Source organism: Pollachius pollachius, assembly GCF_949987615.1.
Source record: "Pollachius pollachius genome assembly, chromosome: 15".
Taxonomy (NCBI): Eukaryota; Metazoa; Chordata; class Actinopteri; order Gadiformes; family Gadidae; genus Pollachius; species Pollachius pollachius.
Window position 1 is genome coordinate 1,574,240 of NC_136948.1, and position 21,006 is coordinate 1,595,245.

Sequence of the window (21,006 nt, forward strand, 5' to 3'; positions counted from 1 at the left end):
TAACGGTGAGGCTAACCCCGCTAACCTCCCGCGGTGCGCTAACCCCCAGCGGCACACTAACCTCCAGCAGGGCGCTAGCCCCAGCTGCAAGCTAATCCCCAGCGGCACACTTACCCCCAGCGGCCCGTGGCCCGCTAGCCCCTAGCGGCGCGCTAATCCCCAGCGCCGCGCTTACCCCCAGTGGCGCACTAACCCCCCCCGGCGGCATGCTAACCCCCCGTGGCCCGCTAACCCCCCCGCGGCGCGCTAACCTCCAGCGGAGTGCTAGCACCCCGTGGCGCACTAACCCCAAACGGCCCGCGGCACGCTAACATGAGCGCCTGTCTCGCAGCGTCCAAAGAGGCGAACAAGGTGATGGAGATCAACCGTCATGAGCCGTCATGTAAATTTCGCCAAATAAAACTTAAAGGGGACATATTATGAAAACAACACTTTTCCTGGGATTTGGGGTGTTGTTTTGGGTCTCTGGTGCTCCCACACGCATAAAAACTTTGAAAAAAGTCTGTACATGATTTTTTGAGTGAGATACACATCTCTGTACCCCGCCTACTGTTACCAAACGAGCGAGTCAGTTTCGGCGCCCCCTCCTACGTAGGAAGGGGGCACAATTGAATATTACCCCCCACTTCCCCACTCCCCTCCAATCAGAGCATAGCTACGATTTTGTGGACCAGCGGACGAGCAGCTCCGGCCGGGGTAGCTCGGCGGCAGCCCGGCAGCTCATCTCCGGGAGTACGATCCCTTTCCCTGCCGGACCGCCGCCGAGCTACGGTAGCTCTGCTAACCCCGCCGGAGCTGCCGGACCGCCTCCGAAGCTTCGGCGGCGGTCCGGAGGAGGAGACATGGAGGAGAAAGGGATTGTACTCCCGGAGCTGAGCTGCCGGGCTACCGCCGAGCTACCCCGGCCGGACTCGGCGGCGGTCCGGCCGTCGTCGAAGCCGTCCGGCCGCCGGCAGTCCGGCAGCTCCGGCGGTGTACTCCAGGAGCTGACCGGCCGCCGGCGGGTGTACTCCGGGTGCTGACCTGCCGCCGGCGGGTGTACTCCGGGTGCTGACCTGCCACCGAAGCTGGCAGCTCCGGAGCGGGGAGCTCGGCGGCAGTCCGTACAATCCCTTTCTCCTCCATGTCACGGTTCATGGACTTCAGAGAGTCAAGGCCAAAGTTCCTTCCCCCCATATTCCACTCAACCATGGCCGAGATATCCCCCACTACGAGTCTTTACTTGTTGTGGAAGTACCAGAGACGTCAGACGCAGTCTTAATGAATCATAATATCATCCGAGGCGCACGTAGCTTTTGGCCGTGATATTAGATATAATATTATATAAATACCCATAGATAATATTATTATTATTATTATTATTATTATGTATTTACTTGTTGGGAAAACACCATAATATGTCTCCTTTAACACACATATGATATGTGGTCCTGTGGCCGCAACTGTTGGTCTATTTAATGATATGCGGCAAAACATTAACAAAGATAGTTTCTTACCAGTATTGTATACATTATCGTTATCGACTTGGGTTCCTATTATGCATGTGTCCCCCCGTTAATATACATTGCCATGGACTGCATTATGCGTTACGTGTAGTTTGCGTGTGTTTAAACAGATGGATGCATACATGTGGCGGTTTTAGGCACGGGCGAACTGAATGAGTCTGAGTCCAGTCTCACAGCAGGGAGTCTGAGTCCAGTCTCACAGCAGGGAGTCTGAGTCCAGTCTCACAGCAGGGAGTCTGAGTCCAGTCTCACAGCAGGGAGTCTGAGTCCAGTCTCACAGCAGGGAGTCTGAGTCCAGTCTCACAGCAGGGAGTCTGAGTCCAGTCTCACAGCAGGGAGTCTGAGTCCAGTCTCACAGCAGGGAGTCTGAGTCCAGTCTCACAGCAGGGAGTCTGAGTCCAGTCTTCCATAGAGTCTAGTCGCACAGGTCAAGTCAAGCCTCAAGTCTCCAGCTCTGCTTTCACACATATTATTTCGAAATTCAAATGGAATTTTTGTTAATTTATCAATTAGAATGTTATTTTATCCATAGAATGTGAACTATTTGAATTTTGTTTCAAATTGGACAGTCGCTGTGTCTCTTTAATAACCTGCTCAGGGTTGTTTGCAGAATTCTGCTCTGTGGACAAGTGATTGATGAGGACGCATCGATTTTGTGGGAAGATGCGATCAACACATTTATTACCCAGCATACATTTGGAGGTGATACGCCTGCGTCTGTATGTTTTAACGTTAATTGTTAGTGTGCAAATAAAACAACTATTCATTCAACACAAAGTTTGAAAATTCTTCATTTAATTAATTGTTTGGTGCAATCTCACTATCCACCCAAAACAGCAAAAGCTGTATAATAACATCAGTAAACATCAGTAACAGTACATTAGTTACTTATAAACCAACTGTAGATTATAAAGCATTATCTCAAACAGCAACATTTATACATAATACTGTACACCAGTTGTAGGCCCATCCTACCCCGTCTTCCTCTGCTCTCATCTCCTCCACTAGAGGTCAGTCACAGCCTGTGAATGCAGACTGACAGTGGGAGGGGTTATCTCCTCTGAGCCATAAAGTGGGAGGGGTTATCTCCACTGAGGCAATAAAGTGGGAGGGGTTATCTCCTCTGAGCCATGAAGTGGGAGGGGTTATCAGCTCTGAGCCATAAAGTGGGAGGGGTTATCTCCACTGAGGCAATAAAGTGGGAGGGGTTATCTCCTCTGAGCCATAAAGTAGGAGGGGTTATCACCTCTGAGCCATAAAGTGGGAGGGGTTATCCCATCTGAGCAATAAAGTGGGAGGGGTTATCTCCACTGAGTCATAAAGTGGGAGGGGTTATCTCCTCTGAGCCATAAAGTAGGAGGGGTTATCGCCACTGAGTCATAAAGTGGGAGGGGTTATCTCCACTGAGTCAAAGTGGGAGGGGTTATCTCCTCTGAGCCATAGTGGCTCATGTTACAATGGGGCGTCTTTATGAGATCATATTTTGTGGTATTGTTGTCGCTCATGAACGCTTCAAATTCGCATATCATTGCGGCTCTGGCCAAGGCGACTCTTGACCAATAGTCTGTGAATGGAGTTTGTTCCTTTTTTTTAAGTAATTAGTACTGATATCAAATAAATCCCGTGGTCATCTGAAAGAGAAAGTGACTCTTTCCTCCGCGTGGGTTCAGACGAGGCGACGCGGGCTGGATATCGGTTTACTAGACCGAACATTTATCAATTACTGCAGAAGTCTAATGTGACGAGATATATACACACTGTAGGTCCTCTTGTACCAGGAAACTACGTAGATGTTGTCTCTGTGTGTGTGTGTGTGTGTGTGTGTGTGTGGGTGAGAGAGAGAGAGGGGGGGGGGGGGGGGGGAGGGAGAGAGAGAGAGAGAGAGTGGGTGTGCAGTGTGGGTATGTTTGTTTTGTGCCAGAGGAGTCAAAGGAAAGTGAAAGTCAGAGAGACTCTCCTGCTCTACTGCGACCTGATATCAGATGTCTTACGCTGACAGACAAAACACACACATACTGACACACACACGCACGCACGCACACATACACACACACACAGACAAACACACACACGCTTGCACGCACGGACACACAAGCAAACACACACAGACACACACACTGGGACGATTTAAGAAGTGAAGTTTGTGCGTAATCATGGACACCTTGGGCGGTGAGGCTCCCGTATCTCTGGACTCTCCCGCCACCATTACAGGTCATACTTCACTGGACGCCATTTTGTGTGTTGGCAGTTTAGGTGTTATGACGCTGGTGACGGTGTTGTCTCTTGACCCTGCTCCACCTAGGGAACACAACACAACACAATGATGATCTCACTTTAATACACAACACAATGATGATCTTACTTTAGTACACAACACAATGATGATCTCACTTTAGTACACAACACAATGATGATCTCACTTTAGTGCACAACACAACGATGATCTCACTTTAGTGCACAACACAACGATGATCTCACTTTAGTACACAACACGATGATGATGATGATTTCCACAGCCAACACTCAGCACACCATGTGACCCAGGCAGCCAATCAGGTCGCCCAGGCAGACTGTCTCCAAACCAGTCAGATCAGTCGTGGGCCAGCAGCCGTCTTGGTTCTACACGCCAGCTGGGTAGGGAACTGAATAAGGATTTAAGGCGCGTTCACTCTCCTGGTGATAACGAGACGGCTCACCAGTCATGACGCTCACACCTACGCGTGTTCCCGAGAGCGACCGTTCATGTGCACTTGGGAAACAGCCGGTTGGGAATCTAAAAGTTCTTCATAGCAGGGCTTTTTCCCAATAAAAACTAGTCTGAACTAAACTGAACTTAGTAGGATCAGTCCCAAGATTGTATTCCTTCATTTCCTTGATGCCTATCACCTATCCTTTTGCTTTTATTTATGAGAAGCACATACAGTATTGCCACTGTGTGGAAGGCTACACTTGCCCCTATATAGAGCTGGTTTACCAGTACACAACGTTTAAAACTGAGCAAAGTCATGCCAACAGACGTTACGTCAATCAATAGTAAAGTATGTGATATAATGGTTGGTTCTTTATATTGAGTCAAACGTTCATGTTCCGCCATGTTCATGCGCGTCACTAGTAAACCATACGTCCCCAACTTGGCAACTCTGTTATCAAAATTTGGCCCCAGTTGCCAAATTGGAAGTAGAATCATAACAGCGTCATGAGGGGTCCTTCACGCGAACTTTCAGACAAATGTTTTCCCCATTATTTCCAGCGATGTGAACGCACCATTATACATTCTATTATTTGATCTGCAGAAAGATTATATCTCTGTTTTCATGATGTTAACGCTATTTACGTTTAGTATGATTGTGTTCATGTTGTATATCATCAAATAAATTCCGAGCATCCACTTTACATCCACCCCTGATGAACTGTTCAGTCACTACAACAGTGGCCTTCACAGTCTCCTGGATACCCTGGCCCCTTTAAAATCACGGAGTGTTTCATTTACACAATCTGCGCCTTGGTTTACTCTTGAACTTCGCCAACTGAAAGCCAGAGGTCGCCAACTGGAACGCCTCTATAGGAAGACTGGGCGTACCATCCACAAGGAAATGTTCACTACCCATTTCCTCTTCTATAAGGATTCTCTGACCAACGCAAAATCCAACTATTATGCAGAAATAATCAGGTTAGGTACTGGAAACTCTCGAGCACTATTCTCCCTGGTTCACAAAACGCTACGCCCACCGGACCCTCCCCATTTTTACTCCACTGACTCCTGTAATTCCATTATGACATTTTGTAATACTAAAATTGACCAAATTCATCAGCAGTTAGTCCCCCTGATCTCAAGCATCCTACCCTCCCCTGACTTTCAAAAAGTTCATTCCCGTCCATTCTCTGACTTTAACCTCCCCCCTGCTGCTGTAATTTCCCACACATAACACCTCTGGACTGGTTTAAATCATATCTGTCTGGACCTACTCAGTTTGTCCAACTCAAAGAATTTAGATCCCATTCTTCCCCCCTCTCCTCTGGTGTACCCCAAGGTTCTGTCCTTGGACCCCTCCTGTTCATTTTCTATCTCCTCCCTCTTGCCCATTTTTTCCGTAAATATAATATTCAGTTCCATTGTAATGCAGATGATACCCAGCTCTACTTGTCCACCAAACCCAACACGATCCTCCCTCCCACCACCCTCTCCGATTGCCTCCAGGAAATCAGATCCTGGTTCTCCCAAAACTTTCTCAAACTCAACTGTGATAAAACTGAAATCCTCCTTATTGGCACCAAATCCACCCTCTCTAAAATAAATAACATCTCCATCTCCATTGACAATTTATCAGTTTCCCCCTCTCCCCAGGTCAAGAGTCTGGGTGTCAACCTGGATAGCACCCTATCATTTCAGTCCCATATCAATAATCTCACTCTGTCAGCATACTTCCATCTACGTAACATCTCTTGCCTGCGCCCATCTCTCTCCCCCAACACTACTGAAATTCTGGTCCACACCCTGGTCGCATCGCGTCTGGACTACTGCAACTCTCTCCTCTTTGGTTTATCTGCTAAGTCCATACATAAATTACAATTGGTACAAAACTCTGCAGCCCGTATCATTACTAAAACCCCCTCCATCAGTCACATAACACCTGTCCTGCAGCAACTTCATTGGCTCCCCATCAAATATCGTATCATTTACAAGATCCTGCTTCTCACTTTCAAGGCCATCAACAATCTTGCCCCTCAGTATCTTACCGAGCTCCTCCATATCAAGACACCCACCCGTTCTCTCAGATGGTCTTCCTCCATCCAGCTCACCCTCCTACCAGCTCGCCTGGTTACCATGGGGTCAAGAGCATTCAGTCGCTCAGCCCCCCACCTCTGGAACTCTCTGCCTCATGACATCCAACACTCTAGTTCCATTATCACTTTCAGATCTCACCCGAAAACTTATCTATTCAGCCAAGCCTCCCTTTAAGTCAGTTGCATTCTTGGGACTAGAATGAACACTCTTGTACACTGTTTTATTATGTTGTTGTTATTTTGTTTTGTTTTTTTGTTTGCTATTATGGATGTCTGATTTTGTAAGGTGACCTTGAGTGTCAAGAAAGGCGCCTATAAATAAAATGCATTATTATTATTATTATTATTAAATAATGAAAAGCTAAATACCTATCTAAATAACCTAACATCAAAAATGCAGTTAATAAATATTTTTATGAATGTATATGTATCACAATGCTTCTCAGCTTTTTATAACTATATATAATAATTTTGTATTATTAATTTCTGTATATATTTTAATTCAATTTCATATCAGTTTAAAATCAATTAGAGTATCTACTTGTCAATTTAATCTTAAGGATTAACCTATAACCTAACCTTTAATAATAAACCTGACCACTAAACAAAGTATATATATACTGTATACATAATGTATAATGCAATATTATATATGTATATACATATTACAAAAACAAATTATGGTTGTTTTCATACGGCAGTAGTTTCTGCCCCACTGAAATTTAAGGTCACCGCACGGTACTGACTAAGGGGGGTACGATAGGACCAATCAGCATTAAGGGAGGTACGATAGGACCAATCAGCACTCAGGGAAGTACGATAGGACCAATCAGCACTCAGGGAAGTACGATAGGACCAATCAGCACTCAGGGAAGTACGATAGAAACTCGTATGTTCCAATGCAGCTGAGAACTTACAGAAAGGTCTGTCTGCAGCATCACATGACCACGGAGAGGTCTGCAGCATCACATGACCACAGAGAAGTCTGTAGCATCACATGACCACAGAGAGGTCTGTAGCATCACATGACCACAGAGAGGTCTGTAGCATCACATGACCACAGAGAGGTCTGTAGCATCACAAGACCACAGAGAGGTCTGGAGCAACACATGACCACAGAGAGGTCTGTAGCATCACATGACCACAGAGAGGTCTGTAGCATCACAAGACCACAGAGAGGTCTGGAGCAACACATGACCACAGAGAGGTCTGTAGCATCACATGACCACAAAGGTCTGCAGCATCACATGACCACAGAGAGGTCTGCAGCATCACATGACCACAGAGAAGTCTGTAGCATCACAAGACCACAGAGAGGTCTGGAGCAACACATGACCACAGAGAGGCTTTTAGCATCAAATGACCACAGAGAGGTCTGTAGCATCACATGACCACAAAGGTCTGCAGCATCACATGACCACAGAGAGGTCTGTAGCATCACATGACCACAGAGAGGCTTTTAGCATCAAATGACCAGACTGACTAGATGTGTGGATCATGATGGAGGACAGAAGAGGGGGGGGTCTGGTCATACTGATCAAGGCCCAGTACATATCCGTACTAGTATTCTAAAAGACATATTTTATCAAAATGTGTGTTTGTATTGTGTGTGTGTGTGTATAATGTGTGTGTGTGTTTGTTTGAATAATGTGTGTATGTGTGTGTGTGTGTAGTGTACCACATGAAGGCGAACAGCTGGGTGAAGGTGTGTAAGAAGGACGTCTCAGAGCTGATCCACAGATAGAGGAAGGACGTTCTGACCTCTGACCTCCCCCCTGGAGCCCCATGTGACCCGGCCAGAGGACGGGCTCTGACCTCTGACCTCCCCCCTGGAGCCCCATGTGACCCGGCCAGAGGACAGGCTCTGACCTCTGACCTCCCACCTGGAGCCCCATGTGACCCGGCCAGAGGACGGGCTCTGACCTCTGACCTCCCCCCTGGAGCCCCATGTGACCCGGCCAGAGGACGGGCTCTGACCTCTGACCTCCCACCTGGAGCCCCATGTGACCCGGCCAGAGGACGGGCTACTGATCAACTCTCATCATCACATCACTCGTGATCACAGAGCGTCGTGTCCAGGAATGTTTTAATAAAGAGCTGAGAGCAGAACGCTGGGACTCGTGTGAGCTCCTTACACCAAACATACACAACGCCTTTAGTTTCAGGACGTTTTCATCTACAAGCTTCAGTTAAAACCCCTAAACAACATCGCTCTGGTACATTGGAACTCCCCTGAAAAGGTGATGAGTGACAAGTGACTTTTCCTTTGTTTTTCCTGACCTTCCAAGCCCTCTAAGACAGACTTCCAGTGGTGGTGTGACATAAAACACAGTCTTGGATAAAGTGGAGAAGATTCCATTAAGCCTGTAAAATGTGCGCCGAAAAGTTTATACACACGGTTTCTATGGGCTGAAATCACAGATTATAGCCAAGCTTGTGTTGTTGTTAGCATGAGTGTTACGTTCAGGTATCTAAATGATCTGTTAAGTTAGCTACGTTTTTTTAATCATTTATTCATTCAACCAAAACTGCTAAATTCAACTTCGCGCTGACCGGCATATCAACAAACAGGTTGTGCGATCTTAAAGAGACAGTATCCCTATTACACAGAAGGAGACAGTACATGGAAAACAGTATGGTGAATTATATCTAGAGTCTACCACAACATGAAATAAGCAGACTGGAATTGGAAGTTGGAAAATTTATTGACATCAAAAAGAAAAAAACAGCTTGTAATATGTTAATTATAAATCCCACAAAACCAGTGTATTCCAGCAACTCTAAAATATTTTCCAAAAGACTGACGTGATGATTATTTTATATATATATATATATATATAGTATTTAAGAAGGTCTAATTAGGGACAAGAATAGTCTAAATCAACGGTCTGGATTACGGCCCCTTAATAATCCTAATAATATTATATTAAAAATCTTAAACATTATACACCCACTCGTTAAACGTTATGCGGTGAGCAACCGCATCTTAACTAAGATGGCCGCTCATGAGGGAGATCATGTTGCCATGGTTTCAAAGCATTAGTTACAGATTGGCGAGTCAACCAATAACTCAACAAATTATCAAATGCACAACTTAATGGAATATGACAGTGATTTTATTTGGTAATAATCACGTTGTTATACTGTAATAAGAGTAAATAATGATCTCATTAATTTAAGCTCTCTTAGGGATGAATGATTGTTTTCCAAATCAAAGTGAGTCAGAGTGTTGTCGTTGAGTCTGAGGCGATCTGAGCCCCACACCTGATGGTCAGGACTATGAACGATGATCAATCCTCCAACGAGAAGCCTCTTCATCATTCAGCTCTAAACACCAAGGGAGCACAGGTCAGCTTCAACCATCTATCAGCACGTCACTGCTCACTACCTCATCATAAGCCCACAACATGATAGGGCTTGTACCGTTGGACTCCTTGGGGTCTCTTTCATATGGCATATCGTTTGTGTAGATAGCATCAGGTTTAAAAGATTGTTGAAGCATTATTGTTAGTGTTTAGCTTCTACAGGGAGTAAAGACCTGAAGACCGGGAGTAAAGAAGCAGCTAGCCTCTAGCCATTGAAACAGGGTCCCCACACAAACACCCGATACATAGCAATCATATTTCAAATCCATTAATCTTTTTAGGGTTAAAAATTGACCAAGTTGCGAAAAAACTAATACTATCACAATATCACTATCACTGATGCATACTGTTATAATATTACTATTACTGATGAATACTGTTATAATAATACTATAACTGATGAATTCTTTCGCGATATAACTATCACTGATGAATACTGTTATAAAATTACTATCACTGATGAATACTATTACAAAATTGCTATCACTGTGATGAACTACAAAATATACTACTGTGATGAAGTACTATATATATTCCTCTCATGAAGTACTGCAGTAATGTACTGTGAAGATATTAGTGCCCTCCCACCCATCCTCCAAAAGATTGTGATGTCACAGAATACTGACCTTGGGGTCAGGGGTCGGGGCCAGAAGATGTTTCTGTCCCTCAGGGTTCTCAGAGCTGGTGTCAGAACCTGGCAAGAAGCAGACGGTGAGGAGCTGAATGGATCTACAGTGCAAGATGTATCTAGATCTACAGAGCTAGGTGTATGTAGATCTACAGAGCTAGATGTATCTAGATCTACAGAGCTAGGTGTATCTAGATCTACAGAGCTAGATGTATCTAGATCTACAGAGCGAGATGTATCTAGATCTACAGAGCTAGGTGTATCTAGATCTACAGAGCTGTATAGTCCACAGACAAGTCACCATGGTCTCTGTTGGTAGTATTGTTAATCATGAGAGCAGAACTGCAGTAAAAACACATGTTACTCACCAGCAGCTGGACGTTTGGCTGAATCTAAGGACCAGGAGAAATGATCAGTGTGTAACAGTGGTGAACATCCTCATGTTGTTTACTTTCATATTCTTAAAGCCACAACATCACTGGGGCCTGGACCTTAGAGGAGGTTCTTCATCCAGTGACAGAGAGGTTTCTACAACCAGACCGCTAGAGTATCACGACGACCAATCAGAGTCTAGGAAGGGACGCAGCGAGGGGGCAGGAAGTAGGGGCAGGTGGGGGTCAGGGGTCAGCTCACTCACCGTTCCTCTTCCTGTACCAACAGACTCCCGCCAGGACCAGAGCTCCAACCAGGAGGAGGGCCCCAACCACAGAGCCAGCGACGGGGAAGGCCCCCGGGAGCCCTTCAGGGGAATCAAGAGCAGGAGATCAGGTGTGTCAGCTGGGAGTCATCTCCCCTCCATCAGCTCACACCCCAAGGTAAGCCTGAAGACACATGCTGCTGCATACATGAGCCCCACAACGTCTACACACTGGGCCAACAGAAGGAGTCCTGGAGCTCAGGGTCATGACCCTGACCCTGACCCCAGCCTGGTCCTGAGACCAGGACCAGGCTGGGGTCTCCAGGGTCCAGCTGACGGCAGGGGTGGTGGTTAGGGCAGGTGGAGGTGAGGTGAGGTGGAGGTGAGGTCAGGTCAGGTGAGGTGGAGGACGGGTGGAGGTGAGGTGGAGGTGAGGTGAGGTGGAGGTGAGATGAGGTGAGGTGGAGGTGAGGTGGAGGTGAGGTGAGGTGAGGTGAGGTGGAGGTCAGGTGAGGTGGAGGTGAGGTGGAGGTGAGGTGAGGTGGAGGTGAGGTGGAGGTGAGGTGAGGTGGAGGTGAGGTGGAGGTCAGGTGAGGTGGAGGTGAGGTGGAGGTCAGGTGAGGTGGAGGTGAGGTGAGGTGGAGGTGAGGTGGAGGTGAGGTGTGTTCCCTACCTCCGTCCCTCCCGGTCTTCCCCCAGTTGGTCCTGATGAGGGCGGGGTCCAGGGGGGTGGAGATGTCCTCGATGCCTTTCAGCTGGACCACACACTGGTACCTCCCCCAGTCCTCCTGTGGGACGGCCGTGAGGTCCAGGTCCACGCTGACCTGGAAGGTCCCGTCGTGGTTGGGGAGGACCTCCCCGGGGTCCACCTGCTCATGGAGCTCCTGGCCGTCTCTCCTCCAGAACACCATCACCCTGTCAGGGAAGAAGCCTGTAGCATGGCACACCACTGGGGAGGAGGGGCTCCTCTGGAGCAGAGACACCCGGGGACGCTCTGGAGGGGGGGGGGAGAGAGAGGGGGGGAGAGAGAGAGGAAGGGGGGGAGAGAGAGGAAGGGGGGGAGAGAGAGGGGGGGGAGAGAGAAGGGGGGGAGAGAGAGGGAATTTAAAATCTTTTTGATTTTAAACTTTCATGGTTTTCAAATCTTTTTGGTGTAAAAATAGGGTAACTGAAATAAACAGCCTATTTTCATTGATGGGTTCCTAACCCCTCCACCGTCTCAGCTACTTTTCACTGTCTATGCGCAGTGTAACAGTGATCATACAGCGCGGTTCGGTCCTGCCCACGCCCGGACTCCCGTTACATCAGCTATCGTCATGAACTCTATAGTAACGCTGATAAACATAACCCAAGTTCACGGGTTAACAGTTCAATAACCAACACAACACAATCAAACATGGCGGATAGCAAGAAAAAGTGCAGACAGTAAAACGTCATTTGCATAAATGATGGATTTATTCCTTCAGAGATCAACAGTAGTTCACCTATGCGCCTGCTCTGAGATCACGTTTTCTCTAATGAGGCCATGAAACCCTCGCGGTTACAGGAACATTAATTTAAAAAACATCCTGACAAGGCATCCAAAGATCCAGCCTACTAAAGCCTCTGAGGGATCAGCGTTCAAGGCGTCCTACAATCAACATCCTTGACGATCATTGAAAAAACCAGCTCCCTGGTTTAATGCAGAAACGCGCACTATGAAGCGAAGCTGCAGAATCCTTGAACGCAAATGGCGCTCGACTAAACTTGAGGTCTTTCATCTTGAATGGCACAACAGTCTGCTCACCTATAAGGGTGCGCTGACTACTGCCAGGAACGCCTACTTTTCCCGTATCATCAACTTGAATAGAAACAATCCCAAGTTTCTTTTTGACACGGTGAAGAGTCTGACTCAGATTCAGACTGAGACAGTAAGTTCTTCCATCATGGCAGGTGAATTCATGGATTTCTTTGTGAATAAGATTCAATCGATTAGAGAGGAAATTGATGCTTGCCGTGCAGCTTGTCCTACACATCCTGTGGGGCAGGATGGGGTCCTGCCTAGTAGGATGGGTAATTCTGACGCAACTTTCTTGGAGTTCAAGGCAATTCCTCTGGTGGAACTTGAAAAGGTGATAAAGGCATCGAAACCAACAACTTGTATGTTGGATCCTCTCCCTTCCAAGGTTCTTAAAGAACTTCTTCCAACTGTGGGGCCTACTATACTCTCGCTTATGAATCTTTCGCTTTCAACAGGAATTGTTCCCTCCAATTTCAAGGCTGCGGTGATAAAACCGCTACTCAAAAAGCCTGGCCTAGACCCTGACTTAGTCAGGAACTATCGGCCTATATCGAACCTGACCTTCCTGTCCAAGGTACAGGAAAGGATTGTAGCAAAGCAAATCGTCGATTATCTGACGAGGAACAATCTCTTCGAACCTTTCCAGTCAGGGTTCAGGAATTTCCACTCAACTGAAACTGCTGTTACAAGAGTTGTAAATGACATCCTTCTTGCCTTGGATAAAAATACAAGCTCAATGCTTGTGCTGCTGGACCTGAGTGCTGCGTTCGACACGATCGACCATAGCATTTTTCTTCACCGTCTTGAGCACTATGTTGGTTTCGGGGGTACGGCTCTTGGTTGGCTTGAATCGTACCTCACAGATAGAACCCAATTTGTGCTCCATGAGGGTTCAGAATCAAAACACTGCAAACTACGCTGTGGCTTACCACAAGGGTCGGTCCTTGGCCCATTACTTTTTGCAATTTATATGCTTCCCTTGGGCGACGTTATCCGCAACTTCGGAATTAGTTTCCACTGCTACGCGGATGACACCCAGCTCTTCATTCCAGTGGATTCAGGGAACTCGCCCCAGATCCAGAGGGTTGAGTCCTGTCTAGCTGCGGTGAGGGGCTGGATGTCACAAAACTTCCTCCAGCTTAACACTGGGAAGACAGAGCTGATAATTATCGGCTCCAAGCGGGACCGGAGAGAGTTTGAGGATGTCTCACTGTGGTTGGATGGACTCGCCATCCTACAGAGTGCATCAGTCAAGAATCTTGGGGTCCTGTTCGACCCTCAACTGTGCTTCAACCAACATGTTAGAAGCATAACTAGAATTGCCTTTTTTCATCTGAGAAACATTGCAAGAATCAGACCAATGTTATCTGCAGCGGATGCAGAGACACTGATTCATGCATTTGTTTCATCAAGACTGGATTATTGCAATGCACTGTTCTCGGGACTACCAAAATCTACCACAAAAAGTCTACAGCTTGTACAGAATGCTGCAGCTAGACTGCTGACCAGAACGAGAAGGTTTGATCATATCACACCTATTCTCGCCTCTCTGCACTGGCTACCAATAACTTTCAGATCGGACTTTAAGGTGCTACTGCTAACCTATAAAGCCGTGCATGGATCTTCTCCATCCTACCTGAAGGACCTGATCATTCCTTATAGTCCTTCTCGGTCCCTCCGGTCTTCGGGAGCTGGCCTTCTTTCACTGCCGAAGGTTAAAAAGAAATCGGCCGGACAGAGAGCGTTTGCCTATCGAGCCCCCTTCCTATGGAATAGGCTGCCACAAGTGATCAGGGAAGCTGACTCTGTGGAGCTATTCAAAGGAAAGCTCAAAACGCACCTCTACGATCTTGCATTTGGAACATAGGATTGTGAAAACGATTGTGAAAATGCGAAGTGAAGACCACTCTGGTTGTTTGTGTTTTGTTAATGCAGTATACATTCCCGCTATGTACTGTTCCGTTCTAATTCACTATTCTGTCTGTTCTAGCATGTTGCGGTGACTGGACTGGATGCCTGGACTCTCCTCATGGTCAACCGGCCAGCACCACATCCCCATTTTTGTGCATGTATTTACCTGTATGTCAATTATGGCACCCATTGCACTCCTGACCATCCCTGGAAGAAGGATCCCCCACTATGCGTTTCTTCTCAAGATTTCTTCCTTGCTAATTTCAAGGGAGTTTTTTCTTGCCCTTGTGGGGGCTTGGGTAAAGGGGGGTGTCATAAATATTTGACTTGTTAAGCCCTTTGAGACTGTAATGGTGATTAAGGGCTATACAAATAAAATTGAATTGAATTGAATTGAATTGTTCGCCTGGAACGTCAATCAAAGTGAAAGCGGGTTGTTGGCGTCTTACAATATAGCTTTATTAATGGCTAAGGCTGGTGGTCTGTTTAGCGATTGGTCTGATAGTTAACTGTTATTCACTTGATTATTCAGCTGATGTGAATATGTTGTTCACGTGAAGTGCACATGATTTTTGTCCATGATTAAATTACACGTCTTGTAGCCTACATTTAATTTTCCATTTGATTAAAAAAAACTACATTACAACCAATGCTGATGTAGTCGTGTTTCTTTCTTATCCAACCAGCCTCCTATTGCTTATAGCAGTAGGCTAAATCTGCTTAATAATAAAAATAAAAATAAAATCATTTTTTATTCAAGCAAAATAGCCCGAGTTTGAGTGGGGTTGGTAATGGAGACAGCCGACCCACGGGGTGGGGGGGGCGCCACCACTGCTGTAGTGTATCACTTAATCCACCAGACATGAGTCGGTCACGCCCACCAGGTCATGTGACTCTACCTGTTCTCTGCAGAGTGCTCTTCCCATAGGCCAGGTACTTCTTCAGCCAATCAACACACTCCTTGGTGAGGTAGTTCTTCCAGTTTTGATTATTAGCTCTATTCTGATCCCATCTCAGTTTGGTGGGGACAGCCTGATGCACTGGAGCGACCCAGGTCAGGGTCTTCAGGTCCAACGCTATGAAGTCCTCTCCATCGTAGGCCTGCTGGTTATAACCATCAGTAGTATCATCCTCATCATCCCACTCACAGCCAAACATCACCTGAACAATGTGGGCACCTGAGAGAGAGAGAGAGACAGACAGACAGACAGACAGACAGACAGACAGACAGACAGACAAACAGACAGACAGACAGACAGACAGAGAGAGAGGTTAACTGTCTGTCTGTAGGTTAACTGTCTCTCTGTCTTAAGGTTAACTGTCCGTCTGTCTGAAGGATAACTGTCTGTCTGTCTGGGTGCTGCTCTAGAGGTATTATGGGATGCTCCCTGTGGTCAGTACTGTAGCCTCTGGACATGTGGGTGTGTTGGTAGTCATGGACACGTGTGTGTGTGTGTGTGTGTGTGTGTGTGTGTGTGTGTGTGTATGTGTGGTATGATACACACATGATACACTCCTCTCCTCTGGTTATGAAACTGGAGGCGATCGGGCAGATTGCTCTGGCAAAAATAAACCATCTCTTCTCCAATGTTCACATACCAAAGAAGGTATTGTACGAACTCAACAACAAAACTGTACAACGAGTGAGAGAGTGGTTTGGCATGAGCACACACACAACTCGTGACTTCATGTTTCACAGTAAGCGGGAGGGGGGACTAGGGATAACAGACATTGAATGGACATATATTTCCACACACCCTGCCCATTTATTAAACATGCTTAACAGCGACGATCAGGCAGTCAGAGAGATCGCCAGAGCCTCGCTCATTCTCGACCTGGAGCGGCGCAAGGTCCCGAAAACGAGCGACCTCCCCAGCTTCCTTGGGTTTAAAAAGAAGCCCAGTGGTAAACTGGACACCAATGCGCCAGGGTTTGGCGTAAACTCTGACTGGCCCGACCTGAACGACCTGTGTGACTGGACTGGTGTTTCCCTGGAGTGGAATAGAGCGGACAACGAGACGGTGAGCGTCTCCAAGTCTGTGATCACGGACCTGTCAATAAATGTGCACGCAACAGCGAGCCTCGACGGAACATCAAGCGCGCTCCCCACCATCGGGGCGTGCGCGCACCTTCTAACGCTCAGAAAGCAAGAGAGAAAGGAGCGCTGGACAGGACTGAGGCTGCAAGGGAAGCTTGCCTGCCTCAAGTCAGCTGATCACTCTGTGTCCCACTCGATTCTAAAAAATGCAGCTATCGATGAGGATATCCTAATTTTTACGGTAAAGGCACGCCTTCAGGTGCTGCCAACTAAACTGAATCTGTCCATCTGGTATCCCAATAATCATGGACAGCGTCAGACCATAGAGTCTATGTCCCACATTTTAAACGGCTGTAATGTTTACCAAGGACTATACATAGCCAGGCATGACAGAATTGTTGACATTATCACCAAAGATGTGTCACCCATGTTTGATTCCTCTGTTTTGTTCTACAAACATTCATGTGTGAAACCAGAAATGTTTCAATGCAATGACCCCCATGTATTTCAAGGTATAACAGCAAATACACCAGATGTCATTGTGATTGATGAGAATAGCAGAGAGGTTTTCCTATGGGAAGTCGGTTGCACTTTTGACTCAAGTTTAGAGGAAGCTTTCCTCACTAAACAAGTTAAGTACCAACCATTAGTGCAAGCTATTATACGTTTAGGCTATAAATGCCAGCTCATCGTTTTTATTTTCGGCAGCCTAGGTCATGTCCACAGGCTGGTGGTCAGAGGCTTGAGAATTATGAGGTTGACCAAATGTAAAGCAAAGCAGCTTGCAACATATTGCTCAATCTCCTCCATTATAGGCAGCCGAGCTATTTGGAGGAGGAGGTGTTTTCTGTACCCATAGATTTTCTCTGTATGTTAACAGACTGTGTGCAACCAACGTTGATTGAATAACCTCATGTGTACGTATTGTCTACTCTGTGCATGTTTGACTCAAGCATTACAACATGTTGTTTCGAGGATGTAGGTATCAAAAGCAACTGAAAATATTTGTGCCCCTGCAATGTATTTAATAAATGCGGACACAAATAAAGACATTTTTGTGCGCTCCTGCGTGTGTGAGTGTGTGTGTGTGTGTGTGTCCGCGTGCGTTCCTGTGTGTGTGTGTGTGTGTGTGCGCGCGTGTGCTCCTGCATATGTGTGTGTGTGTATATGCGTGTGTGTGTGTGGGGTTCAGCACGTGCACAAGCGCGGGCACGTGCTTAGTTTTAGTACATTTTTGTGTGTGTGTGTGTGTGTACATATATAATGTATGACCATACCTCCCGTCTGGTTGAAGCGCTTCTTAGCAGTCTCTACGTTGACCTTGAAGACCTGCTGGTTACCCTGATATCCTCCAGTCTCCCTGTCCCAGTAGTCTTTGCGGTCTCTGGTGACCTGGTCCATCCAGGCCTGTTTGGGTACGGCTCTCTTACTGACGCTGTCATAGTGAACAATCTGAACCTCATCCACCATCCCAACAGCAACAAACTCTGGGAAGGATGAGAGGCCAGACGACGCCGTGGAGAAATACCTCAGAGAGTGAATCACTGTGGACAGACGGACAGACAGGTTAATGCTGTACATCACTTGAGACGGACAGACAGACAGACCCCCCCCCAGCACGTGGCTCCGCCCCCTCCCCCCCAGCATGTGGCTCCGCCTCCTCCCCCCCAAGCATGTGGCTCTGCTCCCACTCCCCCTCCCCCAACATGTGGCTCCGCCCCCTCCCCCCCCAGCATGTGGCTCCGCCCCCTCCCCCCCAGCATGTGGCTCCGCCCCCTGTCTACAGGACATTCATGGAGGATTTGTTTTAACTGTATTGCCTTCTCTTCAGGTAACAGTGAAACGCTTTGTCTAAGCTTCATTTGAATCCTCCACTCAACTAGGAATGGGTTAACCTAGCTATCTGTGTTGTAAAGGGGAATGGGTTAACCTAGTTATCTGTGGTGTAAAGGGGGAATGGGTTAACCTAGCTATCTGTGTTGTAAAGGGGGAATGGGTTAACCTAGCTATCTGTGTTGTTAAGGGGGAAAGGGTTAACCTAGCTATCTGTGTTGTAAAGGGGGATGGGTTAACCTAGATATCTGTGTTGTAAAGGGGGATGGGTTAACCTAGCTATCTGTGTTGTATATGGGTTAACCTAGTGATTGTTAGTGCTTGGTTTTATGAACATCCTCACTGTACCCACAGTGATATATTGTTGTTCCTCTTTCTGATGACTAATGTTCTTTGGATGAAACTATCTGCTAAACGCCCTCAATGTAAATGTAAATGTTACTGTTTCATTCTTAGAACTATATATTCGTTAATCCACCATTTTATAAAATACATTTTAACATTCTAAAGGATTTCTGATCCAGAAATGATTTATAGTGAGATTAAATGTGTCTTCTGTTGATCAAGTGAACATATTAATGAGCCAGTTTCCTTAAGTATTACAAGATATGAATAACTTAAATAAACATTATTATAACATTAAGATAATGTTAATGTGCATGAATGTCCATCTAGTTCGCAACACTTCACTGACCTGGGAGGCAATATTTACTCATATATAAATATGATGATATGAATTGATAAAGAATTAAAGTGAGTAGGGTCGAACAGTATGAAAGTGCATCTGATAAACCGACATCTGTTGACATCTGAAACCCAACATCATCATCCGGTTTAGTCTCAGACTAACTTTCATTTCCTCAGCTCGGACCCAAAATGAAACGCAGTCGAAACAAAACACAAACTGGTTTCTGAAAATTCGGTTTAAATATCGGAACAAGTAAATGATTAATCATCCTGTGGATTAATTGTTCGAGTTTGAGATTGTACACAAACACAGTTTCATATCAACAGGAAAGACAGCGAAACTAAGCACGGCCTCGGGACCACTATAGTCCTAGTTCCGGTTCTATATATAGTTGGGACCGAGACGCTCTGAAGGGTCCTACCTGCAGACCCCCCGGAGAGGAGCCCCAGCAGCAGCAGCTGTCCCAACGCCCCCATGCTGAGTGTGGACGATGGTCGTCTAGTCTCCTGAAGGTCTGAACCGGCGGGACCGCTCGACCAATGGGAATTCAGAAAGGTGGACGCGTCATTAGTTACCAGGTAGACAACAACAGTTGAAGTAGAAATAAGTGAAGCAACAGAACGGGCAGGAGAGCTTCCAGAGAGGCCGAGTAGACCTCGGTGTTCAACAGATTAAACACATCAGACAGCCGACAGAGAGACAGACCCTCTGGGTGTGTGTGTGTGTGTGTGTGTGCGTGTGTGCGTGCGTGCGTGCGCACGCACATGGACATCCGTCCATCATGTGCAAATAACTCTCATTGAAGGTATATATTGGCTGTAAACAATCTCTCTCTCTCTCTCCCTCCCTTCCCCTATTCCTCTCTTCCCCTATCCTTCTGTCTGTCTGTCTCTCTCTCCCCTCTCTCTCTCTCCCCCTCTCTCTCCCCCTCTCCCTCTCCCCCTCTCTCTCCCTCTCTCTCTCTCTCTCCCCCTCTCTCCCCCCTCTCTCTCCCTCTCTATCTCTCTCTCTCCCTTCCCCATCCCTCTCTCTCGATAGTGAGCCCCTCGCCCACATCCCCGTGGTGGAGGTGGAATCGGAGCCGGAGGCAGAGGAGGAAAAGCCTCTCCAACTGCAGCCCAGGTCAGTATCTAAGCTGGGAGAGGTAGAGGGGACAGTGCTGTCTGACCCTCCTCAAGAGATAGGACAGTGGGGATAATGCATACTTAAACACTGACCTATACAGACTATACTATGGAGGTATGTTTGTCATCAATTATTATGGCCATAGCACAAACATTTTGTGAATCTCTTTGTGTGTTTTTGTATATGCCTGTGTGTGATCGTTTGTGTGTGTATGTGCATATGTGTGTATGTGCATGGGTGTGTACACATACACATCGGCGTGTGTATGTGTCCCAGTAGAGGGGAGGTTAAGGTAGAGGGGAGGTTAAGGTGAGGGTAGAGGGGAGGTTAAGGTGAGGGTAGAGGGGAGGTTAAGGTGAGGGTAGAGGGGAGGGTAAGGTGAGAGCAGTGGGGAGGTTGAGGTTAGAGAAAATTGTTTAATGGTAATAAAAAGCCACACAGACAGAATGTTATCAGAATTTATTTTATAAACACATATTATACATTTTATGTGTATGTGAGTGTTTGCCCATTGAAACATTTTGGCAAAGCGTTAGAGCGGTTCATCGTAAACCAGCCAGGACTCAACCATCTCTCCCTAACTCTGTCCCTAACACTGAACCCTAACTCCTTGAAGGACAAGGAACACTCCCACTGTGGGAAGGCAGGAACCCTTGGTGGAAGACGTGTGAGTGTAGGAGATGAGTCCATAGGCCAGCGATGATAAGCTGT

At 46.7% G+C, this 21,006-nt stretch overlaps 1 protein-coding gene across 2 annotated transcripts; it reads right to left on the reverse strand.

Annotated features, from left to right (window-relative positions):
* Nucleotides 1-3,746: 3,746 nt before the first annotated feature.
* LOC307086678 (class I histocompatibility antigen, F10 alpha chain-like) lies at nt 3,747-19,693 on the reverse strand. 2 transcript variants are annotated; one of them, XM_079751975.1, is made up of 8 exons: nt 19,592-19,693; nt 17,927-18,193; nt 15,511-15,789; nt 11,594-11,914; nt 10,921-11,022; nt 10,652-10,675; nt 10,282-10,349; nt 3,747-3,803 (listed from the first exon to the last, which is right to left on the reverse strand). In XM_079751975.1, the coding sequence occupies exons 1-8, from the start codon at nt 19,644-19,646 to the stop codon at nt 3,762-3,764; spliced, it is 1,158 nt and encodes a 385-aa protein (XP_079608101.1). In that variant the 5' UTR covers nt 19,647-19,693; the 3' UTR covers nt 3,747-3,761. The 2 variants fall into 2 exon arrangements, with proteins under 2 accessions (XP_079608101.1, XP_079608102.1); XM_079751976.1 differs by lacking the exon at nt 3,747-3,803 and adding an exon at nt 9,132-9,617.
* Nucleotides 19,694-21,006: the final 1,313 nt, after the last annotated feature.

Excerpts from the sequence above, each read along its gene's own strand:
- LOC307086678 (XM_079751975.1), bottom strand. The coding sequence starts at position 19,646 with ATGGGGGCGTTGGGACAGCTGCTGCTGCTGGGGCTCCTCTCCGGGGGG. Across the intron at positions 15,790-17,926 it reads GCGCTTCAACCAGACGGGAG|GTGCCCACATTGTTCAGGTG; the intron begins GTATGGTCATAC and ends TCTCTCTCTCAG. Across the intron at positions 3,804-10,281 it reads CCCCGACCCCTGACCCCAAG|GTGGAGCAGGGTCAAGAGAC; the intron begins GTCAGTATTCTG and ends TGTGTTCCCTAG.